The sequence below is a fragment of the Lepidochelys kempii genome, chromosome 6 (assembly GCF_965140285.1).
Source record: "Lepidochelys kempii isolate rLepKem1 chromosome 6, rLepKem1.hap1, whole genome shotgun sequence".
NCBI lineage: Eukaryota > Metazoa > Chordata > Testudines > Cheloniidae > Lepidochelys > Lepidochelys kempii.
In genome coordinates, this window is record NC_136385.1 from 35,385,518 (window position 1) to 35,408,247 (window position 22,730).

Consider the following 22,730-nt stretch of genomic DNA (forward strand, 5'->3'; position numbering starts at 1 on the left):
AGGTGTGAAAATGAGCAGGAAATGAAACATCCCTGAAAACAAACAGAAGCTGAGCCCCATCAATGAGAAGGTTACACTTTATTTAAAATATGCAGACTGAAATGGCATATACATTTGCTCCTTTCTGAAAAATGAAACGTAGTCCTACTTTCGGTTTCCAACTAACAAAGTTAAAGGATTTTTTTCTAATTTCCATGAATTAACTAAAATAGTTTACATTTCATTTTCTTGTAGATTAGTATTTCTCATCTCAATGTAATTCCCTGTAGGTTAATTTAAACTCTTTTCTCAGTAGACTGGTAGGGATGTGTGCTTTGTACAGTTCATAAAATGTGTCAGTTTCACAGAATTATTTGTGTCACCAATAATGTGATTGTTATTAGCCTCAGCTGTGATTATTTTTCTTCCCTGGAGCAGTTCAGATAGTCCTCAAAACTGGATCTCTCTGGCCATTGCCTTGGAAGTATGGCCCAGTTCCAGGTTATTCTTCTCTGTCACTGCAGAATCACTGCACAGAACGGATTGTAGATGGTGAATGTATTTTATTGCAGCTCGAAGTGTTTCTACTTTGCTGAGCCGTTTCTCTAAGTATTCCTCAGGCAGATGACGTCGGAGTTTGGCGTATCCTTCGTTGACACACTTAACCCTCTGCCTTTCCCTTTCATTCCTTTTTCTGATGAAAGCTGGTCCGTAAGAACAGTCACCTCTGCCATAATTAGCCTGGGCCACTTGGTAAGGAAAGTTGCAAGGATCCATGTAGAAGTTCTCTGTGATCAACTGCTCGGATGTAAAAGGAAGTAGTGGCAAATCCTCAGAGCAAGTGAACTGGGTCGGTGTCTCAGGGTACACATGAAACGTGACAAAAGGGTCCCCACTGAAAGGCCTAGTCACTTGTACATGTTGTGAGTCGTAGATGGACAACGTGTCCATGAAGTTACAGTAGCTTTTACTATCCATTGGGTTTTGTGTTTAACCTGAAAATGTATATTTGCACATTAACTGAATGATTCATACACTACAACTACTTAAATGAGTTAAGTTCTATTACTGACATAGACAGTAAACTATTGGGGCAGGGATTGTCTTTTTGTTCTGTGTTTGTACAGCGCCTCACACAATGGGGTCTTGATCCATGACTAGGGCTCATGGGTGCTACAATAATACAAATTATAAATAATAATTTTCCAGAAGGAGGGATTTTAATGCATTTCTGATATTATCAAATGATGTGGGAGGTTGTCACATGGTATGTAATGATGTCCTAACTGAATAGCATCCTTCACATACACACAAAAGTGCATAATCACCAGCATACGCTATAGAAATTTACTAAGCATTGACTAAAGATAAAGTAATCCCTTCCGCCTCCTAAAGGAAACCACAGTTAAGCTACACTGAGAGCTCAAATTTACTTGGCATTTGTAATACCAGATCCTCTTCATTTCCAAACATATGTCCAGCTCAGTCTGAAATTGACAAAAAATACTTATTGCTGGCATTATATAAAATAAAACTGGCTGAATTTTTGTTCCTTCCTCCTGTGCCTCTAGTGACCTCAATCTCCTTCAATTCCCTCTTCAACCCTCACCACTTTCAGTTAGCATTCTGCCACTCAGAGAGACACAGGCACTGCCATATACCCATCACGCATTGGCAAAGTAAACAGCCTCTCCATCCCATCATTCCCTCCAAAAACCATTACAACTCAAGTGCCTGTAACCTTCACTGAGCCAAACAACACATTCATTAAGAGTTTTAAACTCTCCCCTTATTTTGTCTTTTCACCGACATGTTTGATGTTTTCACTCACTGTATTATGTTGCAATTAGATTGAAAACTCCTTTGTGCAGGGACCTCAATCTTATCTTTATGTCTGTAAAGTGACACACTGGTTCCACAGGTCTCCTCTGAAGGGGATTCCTTATGGATTCTTGTACCCAGGATTGTTTTGCAGAGTCCGTCCCCCATCCTTCCACCTCCCATTGAGACGGGATTATTTGAGGATCATTTTAATAGCCAGTATTAAACAATGCTAATGAAAGTTGTTCAGATTACATTCCAGCTGTACAAACACTTTGTTTGCTTGTTAGTTTTATTAGGGAGAGGGGTTTCTACATGGTAAAAGTGGCAAAGAGTCCTGTGGCACCTTATAGACTAACAGACGTATTGGAGCATAAGCGTTCATGGGTGAATACCCACTTCGTCGGATGCCGCTTTTACAGATCCAGACTAACACGGCTAGCCCTCTGATACTTGTCTACATGGTAAGTGAATGAACTTCCCTTTGGAGTATTGCATAGAGCCGCACTCGCTTTAATTCATGATGGCCCATTAGAGGACCACATACTCTCGCTACACCTGCCTGACAGCAGATATGACAGAACCAATTGTCCAGGATTTGTATTTAACCATTAAAATCACACTTGGAAGTTTGAGAGAGACAGTAAAATCGTCTCTCTAATATGAAGTTATATTGTACTTCTATGGGATTGTCAAGACACTATAAGAGTAGTTTAACCTCAGCCCTCCAGTAAGGTTTTTGTAACAAAGCTACCCTTTAAAAATAACGTAGCTGCAACTTCATAAGACCACTATTGGTTTTCAGTGACTGTGTGCAATCCTTGCCTGTATAGAGACCAGCCTGATTTCCTTTTGCTACCATCCACCCCCATGTCATCAAGGTGGCACCATCTAAAGTAGTCAGGTTCCTTCATGCCTTCTAAGGGAGAAGAGGGAGGAGAACTAAAAAGCATTACTGGAAATGCCCTACTTCCATCGCTCATTAAAAATAAAATTGCCAAGCACTAGGTGTTCAGTGTGTACACAGAAGGATGTCTGCTACCTGACAGAGGGAATGCCACCATTGATTCAACTCCTTCACAAAGATTTGGGGCTATTTTAGCAGATTTTCCAATACTTTCATACCCTCTATACTCAAAAGGGAGGGAATTGTGTGACCAAAGTTTGAGCCTATCTTCAGATCCCAAGTGCACATTATTCCCGTGTGTAAAGTCATGTTCAGTCAAAATATTTGTGTATCCAATCTCAAATTCTGTTTTAATTCAGTTTTGATTTTACTAAAAACTTTCACTGAATTGAGAATCCATATTCACCAAAAATTCTCCAAAAGAGAAAATCAAATATGTTCTAGAACAGATGCTTTCATAGGCTAGCTGCTAGCATAAACATGCACTGAACACACAAATTCATGTTCAGTTACCGAAGACAACTTAACTTGCTATACATGAGGGGAAATCTGAGGTGAACATATAGCTATTATAGATAAATTCAAAACAGCAAATGGTGATTGTTCCTTTTGTTAATATGAAAAGAAAATGAATTATTTTCTTTGATTATATTCTACTGACGTGTGAATGTGAAACATTACCATAAGATAAAATCTACATGAGCACTGTATAGCAAAAAACTGAAAAAATCAGAAATTCATAGCATTGACTGGATGGCCCTAACACTTTTGCTACACACCAGGATTACACAAAACACTCTCTGCCATCCTAATGTCCAAGACAAATACAAAATCAAAGATTGTTTCATTGCTATAGAGACTCACCTGTTCTGAGATGGAGAAAATTCTCAAGTAATCCAAGGAAACAGAATTTTCAGGCTGCTCAAAATGTCTGTAAAATATCAGAATTTTGTATGGAAAATTAAAAGTTTTAAAGTTAATATTTTCAATTCTGACCTGCCAGCGTAACTTATTTTATCAAACAATGTGTCATTCTAAATACACATTAAAATAGACTATTTGAAGTACTCATTAAATAGCTGACAAGTTATTTACAACAATTTTGATTTATAATTATTCAAGCCATAATGCTATATATTTTCAAAGACATATTGCTTTCTTTTACATCTCTTACCTGAACTATTGTTGTTCCAAAGCTGTTTTGTTGTGTCAAAGACTGGTGTAATTTATAGTCAATTGACAATATGCAAAGTAGCTTACACTTAGATCTGCTCTTTTCTGGTTTAGCTTTTTCCACCCACACTGTAGCTATAATGGCAACAAATATTAGAATTATGGGATAGAAAGTTTAAATGTATTAGATACAATTGAACTAACTTAGACAGTAATCAGTGACAAATTTTATTTACAGCCCTTGGATCCATATGCTATAGCAATTTGCTGTAATGAATGTCCTTTTCATTTAATTGAATTTTACACCCAAATATTTAAAAGAATAAAAACTAGTTAGCACTTCAGTTAGATTTTTATTGTTAAATACAGAAATCTCAATATATTTGAACAAGAGGATATATGAAATTGATTTTATGGTAATGTCACAAGATAGGTCTTGCTTTGAGTAATCTTTAAACTGCTGCTTTGGTGTGCTAATTCCAAAATCTCAACACTGGGCCAGATTCTCAACCCTTCTCCACTCCTTTCCATTACTTGAGGAATAGAAACTGCCTGGATATCCTCTATGGAGAATTCCCAGTAGCCATACAGATGGTGTGTGAGTTGCACACTCACTGGCTAATTTCCCTAATTTGTGAACAGTTCCTAGATTAGGGTCAGGGTGGAGCTGAGGCGAGAACTAGGGAACCTGAACACAGATTTTTAGCATCTTTACCAGCAAGTGCATCTTTAAGTGGGCAACTACTACCTATTAATTGTGCCAAATTAGTTTATAAAACTTTTACTAAGTATTATAGACAAGTTCTAACTAGAATTGAGTGTGTATAAATTAACTCATTTTGAAAGCCTCAATTCTATAGTCTAGTATTAGGAAGCTAGCCTTTTTTTAAATTTGGGACTCATTTACTAATCAGACCTTCTGTAGATCATAATACTGCAGAGTCTTTATTTTGAACACTTGAAATACAAAGTAAAATTAACAGGAGTACTTGTGGCACCTTAGAGATGAACGAATTTATTTGAGCATAAGCTTTCGTGGGCTAAAACCCACTTCATCGGATGCATGCAGTGGAAAATACAGTAGGAAGATTTTATATACACAGAGAACATGAAACAATGGGTGTTACCATACACACTATATCGAGAGTGATCAGTTTAGGTGAGCTATTACCAGCAGGAGAGAAAAAAAACCCTTTTGTAGTGATAATCAAGATAGGCCATTTCCAGCAGTTGTCAACCATTCTGCTGGCAATAGCTCACCTTAACTGATGACTCTCGTTGCAGTGTGTATGGTAACACCCATTGTTTCATGTTCTCTGTGTATATAAAATCTTCCTACTATATTTTCTACTGCATGCATCCGATGAAGTGGGTTTTAGCCCATGAACGCTTATGCTCAAATAAATTTGCTAGTCTCTAAGGTGCCACAAGTCCTCCTGTTCTTTTTGCCGATACAGACTCACACGGCTGCTACTCTGAAAGTAAAATTAGTGAAAGCTAATCCACTACTCAGAGACAAATGCATACGCACTCTTCTTTCTTGCTAAGGCCCGTTCAGGCCTTAAGAGAATCGATTCTGCTTGAAGCAGTCTCTGCATCTGAACAAAGATTAGTTTCAAAATATCCGCATGCCTTTGCAGTAGGGACCTCCGTTTATCTCCCTAAAAATTCACTTCACCTGCTGATGGCTTGTGAGGGAAGGCAGGCAAGGAACAGTGCTTCTGCCACTGATGCAGTCTGAAGTGGTAGGCAATAGGCACCTTGCAACAAGGAACTGCAACTCTTTCTCCTCTGTGCATGTCAAGTGCATCATTGTCACCAGTCTGGATACTGTGTGTGTGTGTGTTGCATGGGGGGGGGTGGGGAGATGTTAGTTCCTGAACTTTGATTACTTGTACTGTCAGCCCACTGGTGTTAACCTTCAATTGGTTAGTGGCTACACCATGTTGCTGGGATTTGGGTTTTTTTAAAATACCGCTTATGATTCTGCTAGTATTGAAGAGTTTCTGCTTTTGTGAAGTTAGTACTCGTGCTGAAACAACAAAAGACTGCCATGCTCTACTTATCTGTGAAGGGTAAGGGCAGTGCAAGCGTCCTTATATGGCCCTGCTAGTGTCTCAAATGCTAACATGGATGGACTAGCTCTAGGTGCAACAGCCAGTTTAAGCTTCTATGCCCATTCAGTCCTCCACCTTGCTGTTTAAAATGCCAAGAGAAGTGCCAGGCAATAATAAATGGGGATTTTATGTGAACTCTCACTAGAAATTGGACTGAGGCCAGCTCATTTTACACAGAACAGAGCCCTCGGATGGGTGATAACTTGCAGCCATTACTGCCTGGGTCTGGATTTGAATCAGAAGTTTGAGGCACTCTGTATATTAGCAGTTTTCTGAGCTGTCCTTTCCATCACCCAAGCATTGAACATTTACAAACAATGCACATCATTTGTAATCTTAGGCACATTTGGCAAAATTATTTTAAATATGAAATTTACATGCAGTGTGATGAGGGAGAGAAATGATGAAATACAGATACTGCAAATAGGATTTTTCAAAAATCATGATAATCTTTAATTGTTCCATTCCAAAGAGGATATATGAAAGATAGTTATTCAGTAGCTGTATATCTTAGAGGGATGAGTACAGCATCACAGTTAAAAAATACACCTAACTCCCAAGATGACAGAAGATGCTGGAGAGTATATGCCTTATACCATCAACCCAGACAAATACAGAGTTTATTTTTTAAATATATACTTTATCATACACTAACTCCTGAGACTTTATCCATGAAGAGACAGGGAAGAGATCTGTAGGTAGCACATACAATATACTAAGTGATCAAAGCAAAAGAGTAAAGCGCTGTCTTAATATGCACTGCATTAGTTTATCTACATCACAGCACCTTAAGTGTGCAGCTTCTCACCAAAAGTCATTGTCCATTTAAGTTTTGCCTTAAGTTTGCAACAGTCAGCTGCTATACTAACATCTTCAAAGTAACAGTGCAAGAAACCAAACGAACACAACTGGCCAATGTCAGATAGGAAAACTACACGGCAAGATTTAGATTTCCAGAACATCGCATTAAACAAGGAGAAAAACCAAGAATATTTACAAAAAAGTTCACTGAGTAAAGTGATTAGTGTGTTGTAACTGATCTTTTGTTACAGACTATGCTCTCTGGTGCTTTTTAAACCGTATGAGTTACATTTAAAAATCTTAGTCATAATAAATAAGGTATTAGTTACATCCAAAGATACCTTAGAGTAAGTTGTTTTTTTTAGTTTTATTAGTAAATGCCATTTAAAAAAATGTAAAGAATTATCTTTTGGCTAATTAACTTTGCTGTTTATTTTTGATAGCTTCCACTCCAGAACATTCTTACTAAGTTAACATTTTTTTGCTGCCCGTAACAAACCATTCAAAAGTGGTAGAATCAGGAAGACATAAGTAAGCTCTTTCCTTTAGTCCCTTTTACTTTCTTCTGGTCAACATTGAATTAGACATCAATTAACTGAGCACAACGTGACGGTCAAAGACAGATTTGCGCTGCTCTTGGACCTGTAGCTTCCAACGTTGCTGGGCGTACTCCACTTTGTTCAACACATTAGCACGACTCCGGGATCGAGCCAGCACATCGTGAGCATTTGCAAAAGGTTGGTGATCCTGCAATTGCAGAAAGTAGTATTTATATTTCAGCAATTTCACTGCGTAACTACTGTTAATTACAATATTCTTCTGGATAAAAGAAGTTGTTCAAACTTGCCAGGCAGCTTTGTGTGCAAAACAAGCTTTAGCTGAATAGAGACTGTACACTTCAACATTTTATAGAAAATAATTTCTGTGGATTTCTTATATAAAACAATTTAGTGTTATGTTCTGCAGTAGCTTTCATATGATCAGTGTCTCAAGGTAATAAGTAATGATCATATGGAAGCTGATCCTACACCAGTGAAGTCAATGGGAATTTAGCCACTGAGTTCAATGGGAGTAGGCCCATGCTGACTTTGTAGGTAAGAGCACCACTACGTATTCAAAAGTAACATGCACACAGCTTTACATACATTAGCACCTATTTGAACATGAAGCCTGAAATTGTTGACCAAGACACTTGGACGCTCCCATTTGTTTTCATGCTGGTACTTCAATTTAAAATTGAACTGAGGAGCCCGCGTCTTTGCTTAGCCAGCACGCTACCAGATTTTAACCTGTTACCGTAAAGCAATTTTGGATAGTTACACAAAGATGTCCTATAATACCAAAACACTGATGTTTACTGTCACTAAACCAAACCCACTGCTACATGTAAATACAGCTGTTTAAGTGACGAAAAGCTGAACAACTGAGTGTTTGTTTAGCATTTACGCTGTCCCTTTTCTAACAGTATCTGCAAAGCTGGATTTATTTACTGGAAAAAAGTCCCAAGTTATAAACAAAGACATTTGGAACAGAACCTTTTATTTGGCTCCCAAAATGTTTTGGACAAAGAAAATTATGTTTTAAAAACTACATTGGAAAAGGTCACGTATATGATGTGTTTCAGATGAAAAACCACCATTATAAACTATGCACTGTGCTAACACAGCAAAGGAGATTCAATGTTGAAGCTTGTGTATTTCTATACCTTGCCTTGTTTTACTGCAAAAAAGTTTTCAGAAGTGGTTATTTTATTTGTGACATGATGTCGAGTACAGCAACTCCGTGATCAGCAATACACCTCTCCCTTAAATGGATTATTAATTATTTGTATTAAGGTAGTACCTCAGAGCCCCAGTCGTAGACCAAGACCACACTGTGCTAGGCACTGTACAAAACACAGAACAAAAAGACATTCCCTGCCCCAAAGAGTTACAATCTAAGTATTAGACAAGAGACAGTAGGTAGACACAGATGGGCCAGTTGGGGAGCACAAGGAAGATTAGAAAATACTAGTTAGCATGATAGAGGGTCTCAGCACAGCAGCTTGTTAACTTCACTTTTTTGTAAACATAGCAAAGGAGAGTTTTATGGAGGAATTCAAAGGAGGAAAGAAGAGGTGGCTTTGTAGACGTTCCCTGGAAGCACTTCCCATCCACTCCCAGCACAGGAGAAAGCACAAAAGTGCTCGTTCAAAAGTTTAGCAAGATGGAGATGAAGACTGGCCGACTGAAGGCAAGAGCTGACAGTTGATAGAGATGAGATCATAGGTATAGTGCAGGATAAGCTGCAAAGGGCCTTGAAAGTTAAGACAAGTAGTTTATGTTTGATGTGACAGAGAAGGGGGAGCCAGTGGAGGGATGAAAAGAGAGCGGCAACGTAGTCAAAGCCAGGAATGAGGAAAATTATCTTTGCAGCGTTCTGAAGGATATAAGCAGGACCATTTGTCAAGGCCAAAGAAGACGACATTGCAGTAGTTAAGACAGGAGATGAAAGCTTGGACAAGGGTTTTAGCAATGTGGATGGAGAAGTAAGGCCAGATTTTAGAAATGTTAATCAGGAAGAAGCTGCAAGATTCTGACATAAATCTAGATTGGGACCTAGCTGAAAATGACACCCAGGTTACAAGTCTCAGGGAGAGCAAAGATGGAGGTGTTGCCTACAGTAATTATGGTGCAGAAAACTTCTTATTGTCTGTGGCCCATTTTGCATTTTTAAAACTCCTGAAATACGATTCTGCTTAAGAGTGCTAATTGCAAAGGCACTCAGTGGTGCCTTAACTCTTACCACTGACTTTAACGGGAGCAGAGGTAGATTTATGCTGAGCACTTCTGAAAATCCCTCCCTGAAAGAAAATATTATTTTCTGCCCCAGACTTGCTGTGACATCTGCATAGATGGACTCCTTGGTCCATCCAAAACTCTGCTGACTTCAATGGAGTCTGACCACATAGAGGGCCATGCAGAATCAGGGCCTTAGATTCTAGCTCTGCATTACGTTATAACAGTCAAACTGCAGTAAACAAATACTAAACAGCTTTAGTATCTAACCTAGGTAGTCAGGCATATTTCAAACCCCACATACACAGCTGTGAAAGTTTCATACTGTCATAAATCATGGCATAAGTTACCAGACAGTTTTATACTACAATTAGGTATGCCACAATGCTCATATGAAGTATTTTTTTCATATTAAATGTTGCTTCAAAAAGGAAGAGGGAAAATACAGGAACAGATGATGTATAAATGTGTTGGTCTGAAGCGTGTTTTTACTGCCTTGAGTTAAAATTTACACTGCTGGACCACATATAAGTAATGACCATCCCAAACTCACAGCAAGAAATTCTTGTGCACGGGATGTCAAACTAGATGATCACAATGGTCCCTTCTGGCCTTGAAATCTGTAAGAGGGCTGGTGCTGATCCTCTTATGATTTAGATAAAATAGTTTAAAGATTTTAATAATACTTGTGAAGTATTTGATTATTTTCATGATTAAGTATCAGGTGAATGTAAGTGTTTAATGTTGAGATTGTAGTTATGTTTCCAGAATGGAAATATTTATAATTGTTTACATCTTTTAAGAATGAGATTACTTTTCATCCAGATGGCTGATGAAGATAGTAGACTAAGATGACAGAATTCTAAGTGATCTAATTCTCGGTTTACACAGGATGACGATAAGTCTTTCCATATTAAAAAGTGTTCAAATCACCATACTAAATATGATGGAAGCGAGTTTCTCACGCACCTTGCAAATAAAAATGCAGAGCATGAGTGTAAACCAAGTCTGATCCATTAGGGTTTGACTACTGCCCAAAGTTGCTATGGATTTAAAGCTATTAAAGTGACAGCCACACAATACTACTGGGTTTTTAAATAGACTTTGTAAATAAAGATATCATCATTTTGTTTCACTGTAAACAAAATGGCTATGAGTTCCCTAAGATTGTGTGACACCTTTTAGTGTTGCTGCATTGTTAACTTACTGTTTACTTTGAAGCAATAATGACAATATTCTTAAGGGTCATGTTTTAATGGCATAACAAGCACTTTTAATCTCTTTATTCTGTTTCCTAGTTTATTTAAAAAAACACCACCACCACACTAAACTGGACAGTAAGTGGTCACAGCTGCTGGCAGACTTAGATAAAGCAAACTGAAATTCACCTCTTTATGGGTTTGCTTTTTTTTTCTTTAAGGTCTGCTAAAGTTATGCTCAAAATGTGCTTTAACTCTACTGCTAATGTTGCTTGGTTATACAATATGGTAAATACACGAGTGTATTTTCTAGACTTGATAAATTGTTTTGTATATTTAGCAGTTACTTGTAAGCATGGATTAGGAACCTTACATACTTAATAAATTCTTAGACTGCAAACGTAAGTTCTTGATTTTTCACATTGTTTCAGCAAACTTCCCCTGAGAGAGTTTGGCTTATATTTTTGTGAAGTGCTTCACTATCAATGTAATAAGTCAGTTCAGTCAAGGTAACAGGTGACTATAATGGCTTCACAGGCATGTCACCCTAGACTAGCATATCTACATTACTTTGTTCAGACATCTCTACATAGCAAACAACAGACCATCAGCTTTGTAAAACTGATTAGTTATAATGCATTGTCATCTCTCTATTTTAATAAATATTCTGTAAGTCTCTCTACAACATAAAAAATGACCCAAGCCAGCAACGGCTGTCTGTAACATAATCCTCCCTTACCCCACTCAACTGGTACGAACTGTTTATTCGCTAATTTAGCCAGGACAAAATCCCCCATTATTTTCAGCACCATGTTTCCAGTCTTAAACACCCTTCTCATTATGATGCTGAAGACAGTTTTGTCTTGTCTACATTAATAAACAAACTGGTCCAAACATGGGAAATGTCTACTCATACATCTTACCAATGGTCCATTTCCATAGTGCAAGTAAACCTCTTGAAACAGTTTGGTCTGGATCTTATGGAACCTATTCTCATCACATGCAGGAAACTAATTATAAGAATAAGACTTAACTGAAATAAAATGTCCCCTCATGACAATATTTCACTGCTAGAACTTTTTTTTTTTTTTAAATAATGTCAACCAACTTAAGTTGAAGTAGCAAGGGAGGACTACACCTCTTCATATATTTATTATTTAGATTTTCCCCTTACAATTGCACTGATCCACCTAAAATACAGCAACCCTTATGAGGTGGAATGCAGCATTTAGCCCTGTAAGGAAAATTTTATTTCTTATTCTTTCCATCCTTTGACCACTCTGAGAAAGGGGGACTACTCCGTAATCTAGGTTCGGGGGAGAAAATGGTAATCCCTGGCTCCTGAACTCGCTATCCACCTGTTTATGGGGTGGACATATTGGAAGTGAAGAAATGGTCTTGGAGAGACCACACAACTTTCTGCAACAGTGAAGATTACCACCACTCCCCTCGAAAAAGAGGGCTATTTTGCCATTGAAAAACCTTCATAAGGAAGCGTTCAACTGCATTCATTCAAGTGCACTTACCCCAATGTCTTCATCACTTTGAATTAGCTGTGAATGTCCAAAGAGACGTCTCTTCAGTATAGGTTCTACCAATGTAAGGTACACCATGTACAGCAGCAGCAGGCCCAAGATGGATAAATAGATTATGATTGTAACCTGCATGCAGTAAAACGTAAACACAGTTTTCACTGTTGCTGAGTACTTACTCCACATAATACTCTCAAGAACAGGGCAGACAGTCGAGCAAAGGAACAACAAGACACACAAAATACCTGTAAATCAGTCAGTAGGTCTGCTTTACACCTTATTAACCTTGACAATGTCTCTAAATTAAACAAACAACCTCAAGAAATTAAGCCACAGACACAGATTCAAATAATATTGTGTTTAGAGTGAATAACAAAGAGAAAGGAAGTCCACAGTTTAAGACAAAATTTCCTCTTAACTAGTCTTTCTTGAGAGCTCAAGCTCCTTCTCTGCAAAAGAGTGGTGAGAAAAATCCCATCTCAAAATAAGACTAACATTCAGTTTCAGCTGTGGGCTGGTGATTCAGGGGGTTCTCTTTGCAGTCAAGCTTGTCTGTCTCCATTCAGTTATCTTGGGTTTGGACAAGAAACCCACAGTGATTATTAACTGGATAATGTAAATGTGGGTGGGGGCTCAGTTTCAATGCATAACAAAATGTAAAATCTATGCTTCAAAGTCCACTTTAAAAACTTTCTCCATAAGCTGATCTTCCAAGATGGCCAAAAACAGGCACAGGAGAGGGAGAGCAGCAAAGGGATGAAAAAGGCAGACAGAGACCTGGTTGCCTGCCCAAACTTGAGCTCATTTTTATGAAACTCACCCATTAAAGCTAACATGGCTGATATGGTTTTTGTGGGCATAGCATCACTTTGAGCATAACTGAGAATAGTTAGCCAACTGTGTCTGCCAAGCTAGCAAAATATGCATCTTAGTAACAAGGGACCGAGCAAAGGAGGGGAAAAGGGTGAGAAAGATACTAAGCACATAAACTGATAAAAATACCCAGAATGCTTAGAAAAACATGAATCCCCTTAGCAACTGTCAGGAATGGCAAATTTTGAGACTAAGCTATTTAATAGAGTCCCTTTAAGCCTGATGATTCAGCTTTAACTATTAGTACTATTGCTATTCTGAGTTTAGGTGAGATTATGTGATTTAGTTATTATAATGCCTCTAGAGCACTCAGAATGCTTTGTTTTTAAGAATACAGTTATAAAAGGTGGTTCATTTATTAACTGGCTGAAATGTTTACTATACAGCAGTGGAATGACATATTTACTTTAATTGTGACAGAGCTTCTCTCTTCGTACTTGCATTCACAACGTAAGCAGTATGCCTCCACATCAGGTCCAGGGATGGGCATAGGCTCAACCACATGAAGACAATCACTGGAGAAAGAAAAACAGCTTAGAGTCAGTTTGGTTGATTTTACTCCACTACTTAGACAGTTCCCTCTGCTCTGAACACATGCCAATTCCACAGCAAGGGGCAAGAGGAATTGATCTTTGATTAAGAGTTAGAAATATCTAATACCTAGAAAAGGTCAAGATTTAACTTTTTCAGATTTTAACTTTTCAACAATGAATTTACTTAAATGAGATGAATTACACAGCGACTCAGCTGCTCCAACTTAGTTAGCCAGCTAGAAAGTTCTTATTAAAACTAATATAGATTGTCTATTCCATGGGTGCCCAATCTACTGCCCAATAGAGCATTTCATAAGGCCCAGAGCCTGCTTGAACACAATATATTCCTGTCCGATTCATTAGCGTTTTATCGTCCTGTTTGCATTATTTTAGTTTACGCAAGTGTGTAAATAGACAAGACTGTGCACAGAAACAACCTATCTAAATACATATGAACTTAAAATATAATTCAATACAGGTGACTTTCAATCTTATTAAAATATGTAGAATCTATCTGACCCATACAAAGTTGTGCTTAGATTTATGTGGCCCTCCTGTGTAATAAGGCTGGGCACTGGTCTATTCAAACATTGAGAAATAGACATTAAGATGCCACAGTTAATAGTGCAACAGACCTCAATTTCCCCACAGGTTAGCATTTCCATTAGTTTTCTCCACATCTCAAAAACAAGAATGGAGCACAGGACATTTGCTTCACTGATTTTTGGCCTTAAACAATACACAAGGAAAGTTCAAGAGCAGGGTATCAACACTCAATAGAATCAAGGAAAGAAATTAGAAGGGTTGAATTTACTTTTTTTTTTTTTTAATGATGAAAGCAAACTCAGAATTTAAGGGATGGACAAGGTGTACGTTGACAGATATCATGGCAAGGCAGGAGTAACTACCAGCTACTTGCAATGTTAAAATCCAAAATCAAATTAAAACGTGTTACCCACGAAGTATACTTATATGGGCAGAAATATGAAGTTGCTTCCATTCTATTAGATTATAAATGTTTCAAATATCAATATCAGCAAATCTTAGACTTAATGTGCTGTCAAAAGCACGCCTAAGTGTTGTTTACAGATTCCTGTAAAAGCTATGCACTAACTTTAGCACATGAGGATTTTGATAGAATTGTAGCCAAAGTACAACACATTTTTGTTTAATTCCTCAGGTCCACCTTTCATCCTCATTTACAGCTAACAAGGACATTGAAAAGAGAATATCATTGTGTGTTGAACACAGTCACAAAAATATGAAGGAAAGATATCAATGTTACAGAAGTATCATTCAGAAGCAAATCTAATTGATTAGTTAAACATTCCAAACTATGACTGCTGTGAACAGTATTTTTATGGCTTGAAGTCACAAGAATCAATAGAATTGAATTGTTAAGGGAGTTTCCTTGCGTGCAAGACAGACTAGACAGGAGGGAGGTTTCTATACATAAAATATATACTCATTAGTAAGGCTAAGATTTTGTCACGGATATTTTTAATAAAAGTCACGGGCAGGTCACAGGCAATAAAGAAAAATTAACGGAACCCTGTGACCTGTTCGTGACTTTTACTAAAAAATATCCATGACAAAATGGGGAGCTCAGCTCTGGGGTCCCCCCAGCACCCAGGAACTCTGGGGTCCCTCACAAGGCAGCAGAGGTACCCCACAGCTCTGTAGGCAGCAGGGAGAATGTGCAGCTCCTGGCTAAAGTCATGGAGGTTGCTGGAAGTCACACGTGGCCTCCGTGAAAAAATCATAGCCTTACTCATTATGCCAGAAGAGTGTTAGGTGTCTCACCTCCGTCTCCCCACTAAATGCCAACCTATGGCTATACCACTTTGATCAGTCTCTTAGGCACTATAACCCATTCAAACACACTTCCTTCAAAAGGGTTAACATTTTACTGATATCTGAGAGCACAGTGTATTCAACTATTAAATTCAAACATCCCTTATGCCAGCCTACTGCATTAGTCATCAGGGCTGAACGGTCTACGATAGTTATGGGCCTGACCCCACAAAGCAGTAAGCACTTTTGGTGAGGTCAAAATACCCTCAACTCATACTGACATCAGCACTTTGCAGGACCATGTCCAAAGTCTGAACCAGGAAAAATAGTGTGAATAAAAACCCTGACAAGTCTCCCTAATGGGAAGTTCATTATCTTCACATTACAGACACCACGCTGGATATAAAATCTAATTTAATAACTGGATAATCCAATTGTAAGCGGCCACTATATGGTGAATAACTTATACAGGCACATTAAAAATTGATCTGGTTCTTCAGTACAATGTAACTAACTGAGCTAAATATCAAGTGAATGCAGTCTATCACTGTCCTATTCAGCAATAAAACTAACTCATGCAGATGCAGAAGAGGCCAGCTGTACAGCACTAAGATCCCCGCTTTATTACACATGAATGCACTCTGCAGCCATCATACTCCTCTGAAAAAGTAAATCAGGAATTTGAAATAGCATCAGGACATTTCAAAAGAAGCCCAGAAAACCATAAACTGTTCTCAAATGGTCCATCTCAAGCATGATTACAAGATGACATTTAAAAGCTGGAGAGCAGGTTATCCAAGATCCTTTATATACCAGTTTTTCTCCACATACAATTTATTGTTCAAGTCTTCAAAGCTGATTTTTCCTTCAGTTAATGACAATAGTAAGGAACCTTAGGTTCAACTCTGCTCCAGTTGAATTCAGGGAAAATGTCTACCTAACAAAATAGGAGCAGCAGGCCTTCTGCTAGAACCTAGATTAAGCACGTAAGCGTGCTGCAATTGAGATAGTCTCAATCTGTTTCATCACTGCACCATGACATTATTTCTACTGTGACAAACTTAATAATTTGGAATAAAATAATGGCCTTAACTAGACCAAACATTTTATACTCAAATAATGTTCATGACATTAATTTAGCTTCAAATATACAATATGTAGGTTCTACCAAACCTTGTGTGTGTGTGTGTCCCCGGTGAGAGTGAGTGATTTAATAAATTAAACTCCAATCCTGCAGACACGTACATGAATAATTCTACTCCTATGATAGGTTCCACTGATTTCAATGGAAATTCTCAGATAAGAAAGCATTTGCAGGATTGAACTATTAATTTGTGGCTTCCCATCATGCTCAGAGGTCTCTAGGTCTCTTAAACATAGATAAAAGGTAAGGCCAATATGTCACTAATGAATACTTTGCACTTCTACAGGATAGTCCATCCACGGATTACAAAGCACTTTACAGAAATGAATTAGGCCTCAAAAGGCTTTTTACTTTTCCTCCACTGCACACACGAGAAGGTTCAGGCATGCAGAACCCATGTAACACAACACATTCAGAATAGAACAGAAATCAGATCTCCCAACTCCCAGACTTATGACTATGCTTTTTCTTCACATTCTAAAAACAATTCCAAGAAGCCAAACTAAATTATGACCTCCCCTTCCCCGCTCAAAAAAAAAAACCAGAGAAGGAAGAAAGGGTTTGAGGCCTTGTCCCTTACTATAGGCGAACACTCTGAAGAGTGAGAGCATCAACTACTAATATTTGGGATAACATTTCTCCCCACACCACAACAAAAGAAATAACTATCCCTTACGTAATCATTAATGAAGGGTGACCCACTGAAGTACAATATAACCCTAATGAGAATACACCTTCTAATTTCTGAACTCCATAAACTCACCAGTCTTTCTGTGAAACATTTTTGTTGTAAATATTGCCAGGATGATCTTTGTAAGGAGGACATATACATTTACATCGGACATCCTCAGAATTCTGTAAAGAAAACACATGTTTAGAACAAATTGCTATCAACTATCAAAAAGTCTTCTACAAAAGCATATAGTTGATGCAACACATATTATATACTATACTACAAACATATGTCCATTGCAACCTGTCTTAATCACCAATTTTTCTTAAATGTAAGAAATATTAGCAGTATACAGACAGTAAAGAAGAATCAGCTTGTCTACCAGCTGAAAGCCCACAAGTTTAGTTTCTTGGCTGAATAAGCTAAAGTCACCTCCTAAATCTGATACGGTGTGCACAACAAATTCCTCATATCTTAGTTCAGGTTTTCCCAAGACCCTTCAACCAGGAAAACAAATATAGGCTCTTACTCTGGTAATGAGACCCATGTATCTGTTTGTCTGAGCATGTACATGTTCAGCTACAGACCAGAGAACATGGATTACTAACTATACATATACAATGATGGGGTCTAAGTTAGTTGTTACCACTCAAGAAAGAGATTCATTGTGTCATTGTATATAGTTCTCTGAAATCATCCACTCAATGTGCAGCGGCAGTCAAAAAAGTGAAAAGAAGATTGGGAATCATCAAAAAAGGGATAGATAAGACAGAAGATATCATATTGCCTCTATATAAATCCATGGTACACCCACACCTTAAATACTGCATGCAGATGTGGTCGCCCCATCTCAAAAAAGATATATTGGAATTGGAAAAGGTTCAGAAAAAGGCAACAAAAATTATTAAGGGTATAGAACGTCTTCCGTATAAGGAGAGATTAATAAGACTGGGACTTTTCAGCTTTGAAAAGAGGCGACTAAGGGGGGATATGATAGTGGTCTATAAAATCATGAGTGGTATAGAGAAAGTAAATAAGGAAGTGTTATTTACTCCTTCTCATAACACAAGAACAAGTGTCACCAAATGAAATTAATAGGTAGGTTTAAAACAAACACCAGAAAGTATTTTTTCACGCAATGCACTGTTAACCTGTGGAACAAATTGCCAGAGAGTGTTGTGAAGGTCAATACTATAATGGGGTTCAAAAGACAGATTCATGGAGGATAGGTCCATCAATGGCTATTAGCCAGGATGGGCAGGAATGGTGTCACTTCCTCTGTTTGCCAGAAGTTGGGAATGAGCGACAGGGGATGGATCAGTTGATGATAACCTGTCTGTTCATTCCCTTTGGGGCACCTGCCATTGGCCACTGTCAGAGGACAGGATACTGGGCTTGATGGACCTTTGGTCTGACCCAGTATGGCCATTCTTATGTTCTTAATCCCTCGCTTACGTCAATTAGCAGGCGGTGGTCCTCTGCCAAAGAAAACTTCTCTTCACACTGACCCAGCCTTCTGTCCCTAGAGCAAGCTATGTTGGTTTAATAAAAATTAAGATTCAAATTTACCCTGGTTTATGAGTGCATTACCTACGTAACCATACAAAAACACAGTTCAGATGATATGGGACTTGAAGGATACTGACAGATTAAGTAAACTAAGGCAAACTTCTGAGAAATAGTGAAGGAGATGGGTGCCAAAAACTTCAATGAGAAGTTGAGTAATTCAATAATAAGAGAGCACAAATAAAGAGCTGGACCTTAAGGGTGACTGAGGAAAAGCCACATAAAATGCAATAATCAAGAATTTTGAGAGGGGTAGTGGGAAAAGAGGGTTCATGTGGTTTCTTATATCAAAATTTATTAAAGATGGAGTGAATCATGCATATTCATGGATGCCCTAAAACATTCAATCCAATAAACCCCAACTGTCCATAAACTCACCCCCAGGCAGATATTTTTACATGCTTGAAGTAAGAAGCCACCTTTCAAAATAACATCCTAACTCAAGATTTTGGTTTCCCCCCCCCCCCAATTACTTCGTATGACAAGCCAAGGCCTTGATTTCCAAAAACAGGAGCCTAAAGTGAGGTTGCTAAGTAAGTGCACTAATAGATATCTTATAGGAGATACTTAGGACTGAATGGGCATATAACAATTCTGCTACCCCAGAGGCAGAACTTCCAGATCAAAGTTCAAGTAGTATTTATTATTTCTGATAAGGTGAGAACAAAGAAGAAAATAAGGCCGTACAGGGATAGGGTAGGAGCAAGAACTGTATGGAATTGTGTGATGAAACTTGTGTCACTACTGCTTGCACTGTGTTGGTTTGGTAGACCAATAGAGGATTTCAGGTTCTAGTGCTGTCTAGCTGGCAACTCCCACAAGTGTTAATGAGAAAAAAAATGTGTCTTTTAGTGAAGACTTGCTGCTGAAACAAAGAGAGGGTTTTTTTTGTTTTTTTTTTGGCTCTACAGTCTTCACTTTGCCATAAATAAAATATCCTGTATGTAGTGAGGATGGGGGTCTGGAGGTGAACCCAACAGAATATTTACTGGCAACTTGTTTTTACAGGGCTGAATTAAGTGTACAGGGGATGACACAAAAAAAGAAGAATGTGAATGAGTATTTTTTCTGGCTATGAATTACTTGCTCAGAACTCTCGGGGAGACTTTTTGAAGGCAGAAAGCTCCTCTAGGTGCCCACGTTCCACTGGTTGTCAATGGGAATTAGGCACATAATTCCCCTTTGTGCTTTTTGAAAATCACTTCCCCTCTGCTCTACAATAGTCATATAGACATATATTGAAGCTGGAGAGCTCCTCTCTTTCTTCATTCTCCTCATTAAGGGCCTAATCCCGAACACATTGAAACTAATGGCAAAGACCTATTGACTTCAATTATGCAAGATCAGGTTCCCAAGCCCTGGTTTGGCAAGGTACTTAAGCATCTGCCTAACATGTGTGTAGTCCTAGTGATTTTTTATATATAGATATAGCTATATAGACAAATAGAGAGGGGAGGGATAGCTCAGTGGTTTGAGCATTGGCGTACTAAACCCAGGGTTGTGAGTTCAATCCCTGAGGGGGCCATTTGGGATCTGGGGCAAAAGTTGGGGATTGGCCCTGCTTTGAGCAGGGGCTTGGACTAGATGACCTCCTGAGGTCCCTTCCAACCTTGGTATTCTATGATTCTAAATGGCCCGATCTTCAACAAGGCTGAGGAGGGCCCATTGACTCCTGAAAACCAAACCAGGTATTTCGGCCCCTGCTTTCGAAAGCCCGAGCCCAGTTCTTCAGGGCAGGTCTCACCTCTTCGCCCTAAGCCCCACGCCCAGCTCCAGCCCGTTGAGGCAGCAAGAGCCTGAACTAGGCAACAGCCCCCGCGTGTATTCCCCGGGCTCGCGCTGGCACCGGGCTGAGCGTTTCACGCGCTCGCCTCTCACCGCACCGCCCGCGCCCCCCTCCCCCCCCGGCTCCCGGGGCAGGGACCTGCCGGGCGGCAGCAGCTCTGAGGGCCCCAGGCGGGCGGGGGAGTCTATTGAGGAGGGTCGGCAGGGCAAGGGGGGCGGGGGCCGCTCTGGAGCCAGCAGTGGGGGGGAGGGAGTCTGGCCCCGGCTCCGCGGGGGAATCCGCCGGAAACCACGGACCGTCTGCGGGCGGGAGACCCCCCCCCCGCTCCGCTCCGCTCACCTTGACCCCCGTCACCTGCCCCACGAGCGCGGCCAGGGCCAGCAGCGAGCAGAGCCGCGCGCACGCCGCCATGTCGGGCTCCGGGCCCGGCTCCTTACGGCCGCTAGAGCAACCCCCGAGGCCCAGCTCGGAGCTGCGCTACCATCGCTTCCTACTTCCGCTACGGGCTGGCGTCTCGTGACAGCCAGTCCTCTGGCTAATGCGCCCCCGGGGAGCTGCGGCTCCGTTCGCGGGTTCCGGGGGGGGGGGGCTCGGTGCACTCACCACAACGTTCCGGGTGGAACAAGTGGGGCGGGGTTGGCGAGCCGCCCTGCGGCCTTCCCGGGTCACCCGCCACAGGGGTGGGACCCTGGCAGGGTAGCGACAGATCCTGCCTTTCAGAAGCCCCCTGAGGGGCCTGGCCCTAGGCCCCCCTCCCCCCCGTGAGCGCACAGCTTCCACTAGCTATTTCCTTCTTCACTTCCTGTCCTAAACATCGTAGGGTACTGGCATAGACTGTCAAATAGGTGCCACCTTCTTCCCTAGAGTTGATTCCAACGACATGGTGACTAAAGTGATCCCTTATCCAGAGAGTGGTTTTTGTTTTAAAGCAATGTATCAGACACTTCCTTTTAAAGCAGTACTTCTACACTGCCAGCGTGCCAGGCATTGCAGGGGCTCCCTTTGTAAAGTTGCTCTGCAGCAGGGGTCGGCAAGCTATGGCCCGGCGGCCACAGCCGGCCGTCCAGATGTTTTAATCCAGCCCTTGAGCTCCTGCGGGAGAGTGGGGTCCAGGGCTTGCTCTGCTTTGCCGCTCCAGCTGGGGGCTTGCCCCGCGCTGTAGCTCTGCGCAGCTCCTGGAAGCAGCGGCATGTCCGCCCTCCAGCTCCTATGCATAGGATCAGCCATGGGGCTCCGCAGCTGCCATGGTGAATGGGAGCTGCAGGGGCGGTGCCTGCAGATGGAGCAGCGCGCAGAGCTGTCTGGCCAGTCCTCTGCATAGGAGCCGGAGGGAGGATATGCCACTGCTTCTGGGAGCTGCTTGAAGCAAGCACCACCTGGAGCCTGCACCCCTGATTCCCTCTCACACCCCAACCCCTATTCCCCTCCCACCCTCTAAACCCCTTGGTCCCAGCCTGGAGGACCCTCTTGCACCCCCAACCCCTCATCCCCAGCCCCACCCCAGAGCCTGTACCCCAAGCCGAAGCCATCACCCCCTCCCTCACATCCCTGCCCCAGCCTGGAGCCCCCTGCCACACCCTGAACTCCTCATTTCTGGTCCCACCCCAGAGCCCGCAACCCCAGACAGAACCCTCAGCCCCTCCTGCACCCCAACCCCCAATTTCATGAGCATTCATGGCCTGCCATACAATTTCCATACCCAGATGTGGCCCTTGGGCCAAAAAGTTTGCCCACCCCTGCTCTACAGTCTATAAGATTGACAACTTTCTAATCTCACAAAACCTGAACACCCTTGCCCTGCCCCCGCTAGCTTCATTCCCCTCCCTCTGGTGCTCGCTCTCCCACAACACACATACTCACTTTCACCAGACTGGGGCAGGGGATTGGAGCGCGGGAGGAGGTGAGGGCTGCAGCTGGGCCTGCGGGCTCCAGGATGGGGCCAGAAATGAGTGGTTCAGAGTTCAGGGGGCGGCTCCGGGCTGGGGCATGGGGTTGACAGCTCTGGGAAGGGGTGCAGATTAATGAAATGTTTAACTCGACCCAAAACTTCATTTT

The 22,730-nt window shown here is 40.7% G+C and overlaps 2 protein-coding genes across 2 annotated transcripts; both read right to left on the minus strand.

The window, feature by feature from the left end:
• Positions 1-61: 61 nt before the first annotated feature.
• ASCL3 (achaete-scute family bHLH transcription factor 3) lies at positions 62-7,386 on the minus strand. Its single transcript, XM_073347523.2, has 4 exons — positions 7,298-7,386; positions 3,882-4,015; positions 3,572-3,638; positions 62-974 (listed from the first exon to the last, which is right to left on the minus strand). Exon 4 carries the CDS (start codon positions 955-957, stop codon positions 430-432), a length of 528 nt encoding a protein of 175 aa, XP_073203624.1. The 5' UTR covers positions 958-974; positions 3,572-3,638; positions 3,882-4,015; positions 7,298-7,386; the 3' UTR covers positions 62-429.
• TMEM9B (TMEM9 domain family member B) lies at positions 5,337-21,202 on the minus strand. Its single transcript, XM_073347522.2, has 5 exons — positions 21,015-21,202; positions 17,414-17,505; positions 13,586-13,694; positions 12,301-12,435; positions 5,337-7,545 (listed from the first exon to the last, which is right to left on the minus strand). Exons 1-5 carry the CDS (start codon positions 21,084-21,086, stop codon positions 7,390-7,392), a joined length of 564 nt encoding a protein of 187 aa, XP_073203623.1. The 5' UTR covers positions 21,087-21,202; the 3' UTR covers positions 5,337-7,389.
• Between the last annotated feature and the right edge of the window lie 1,528 nt (positions 21,203-22,730).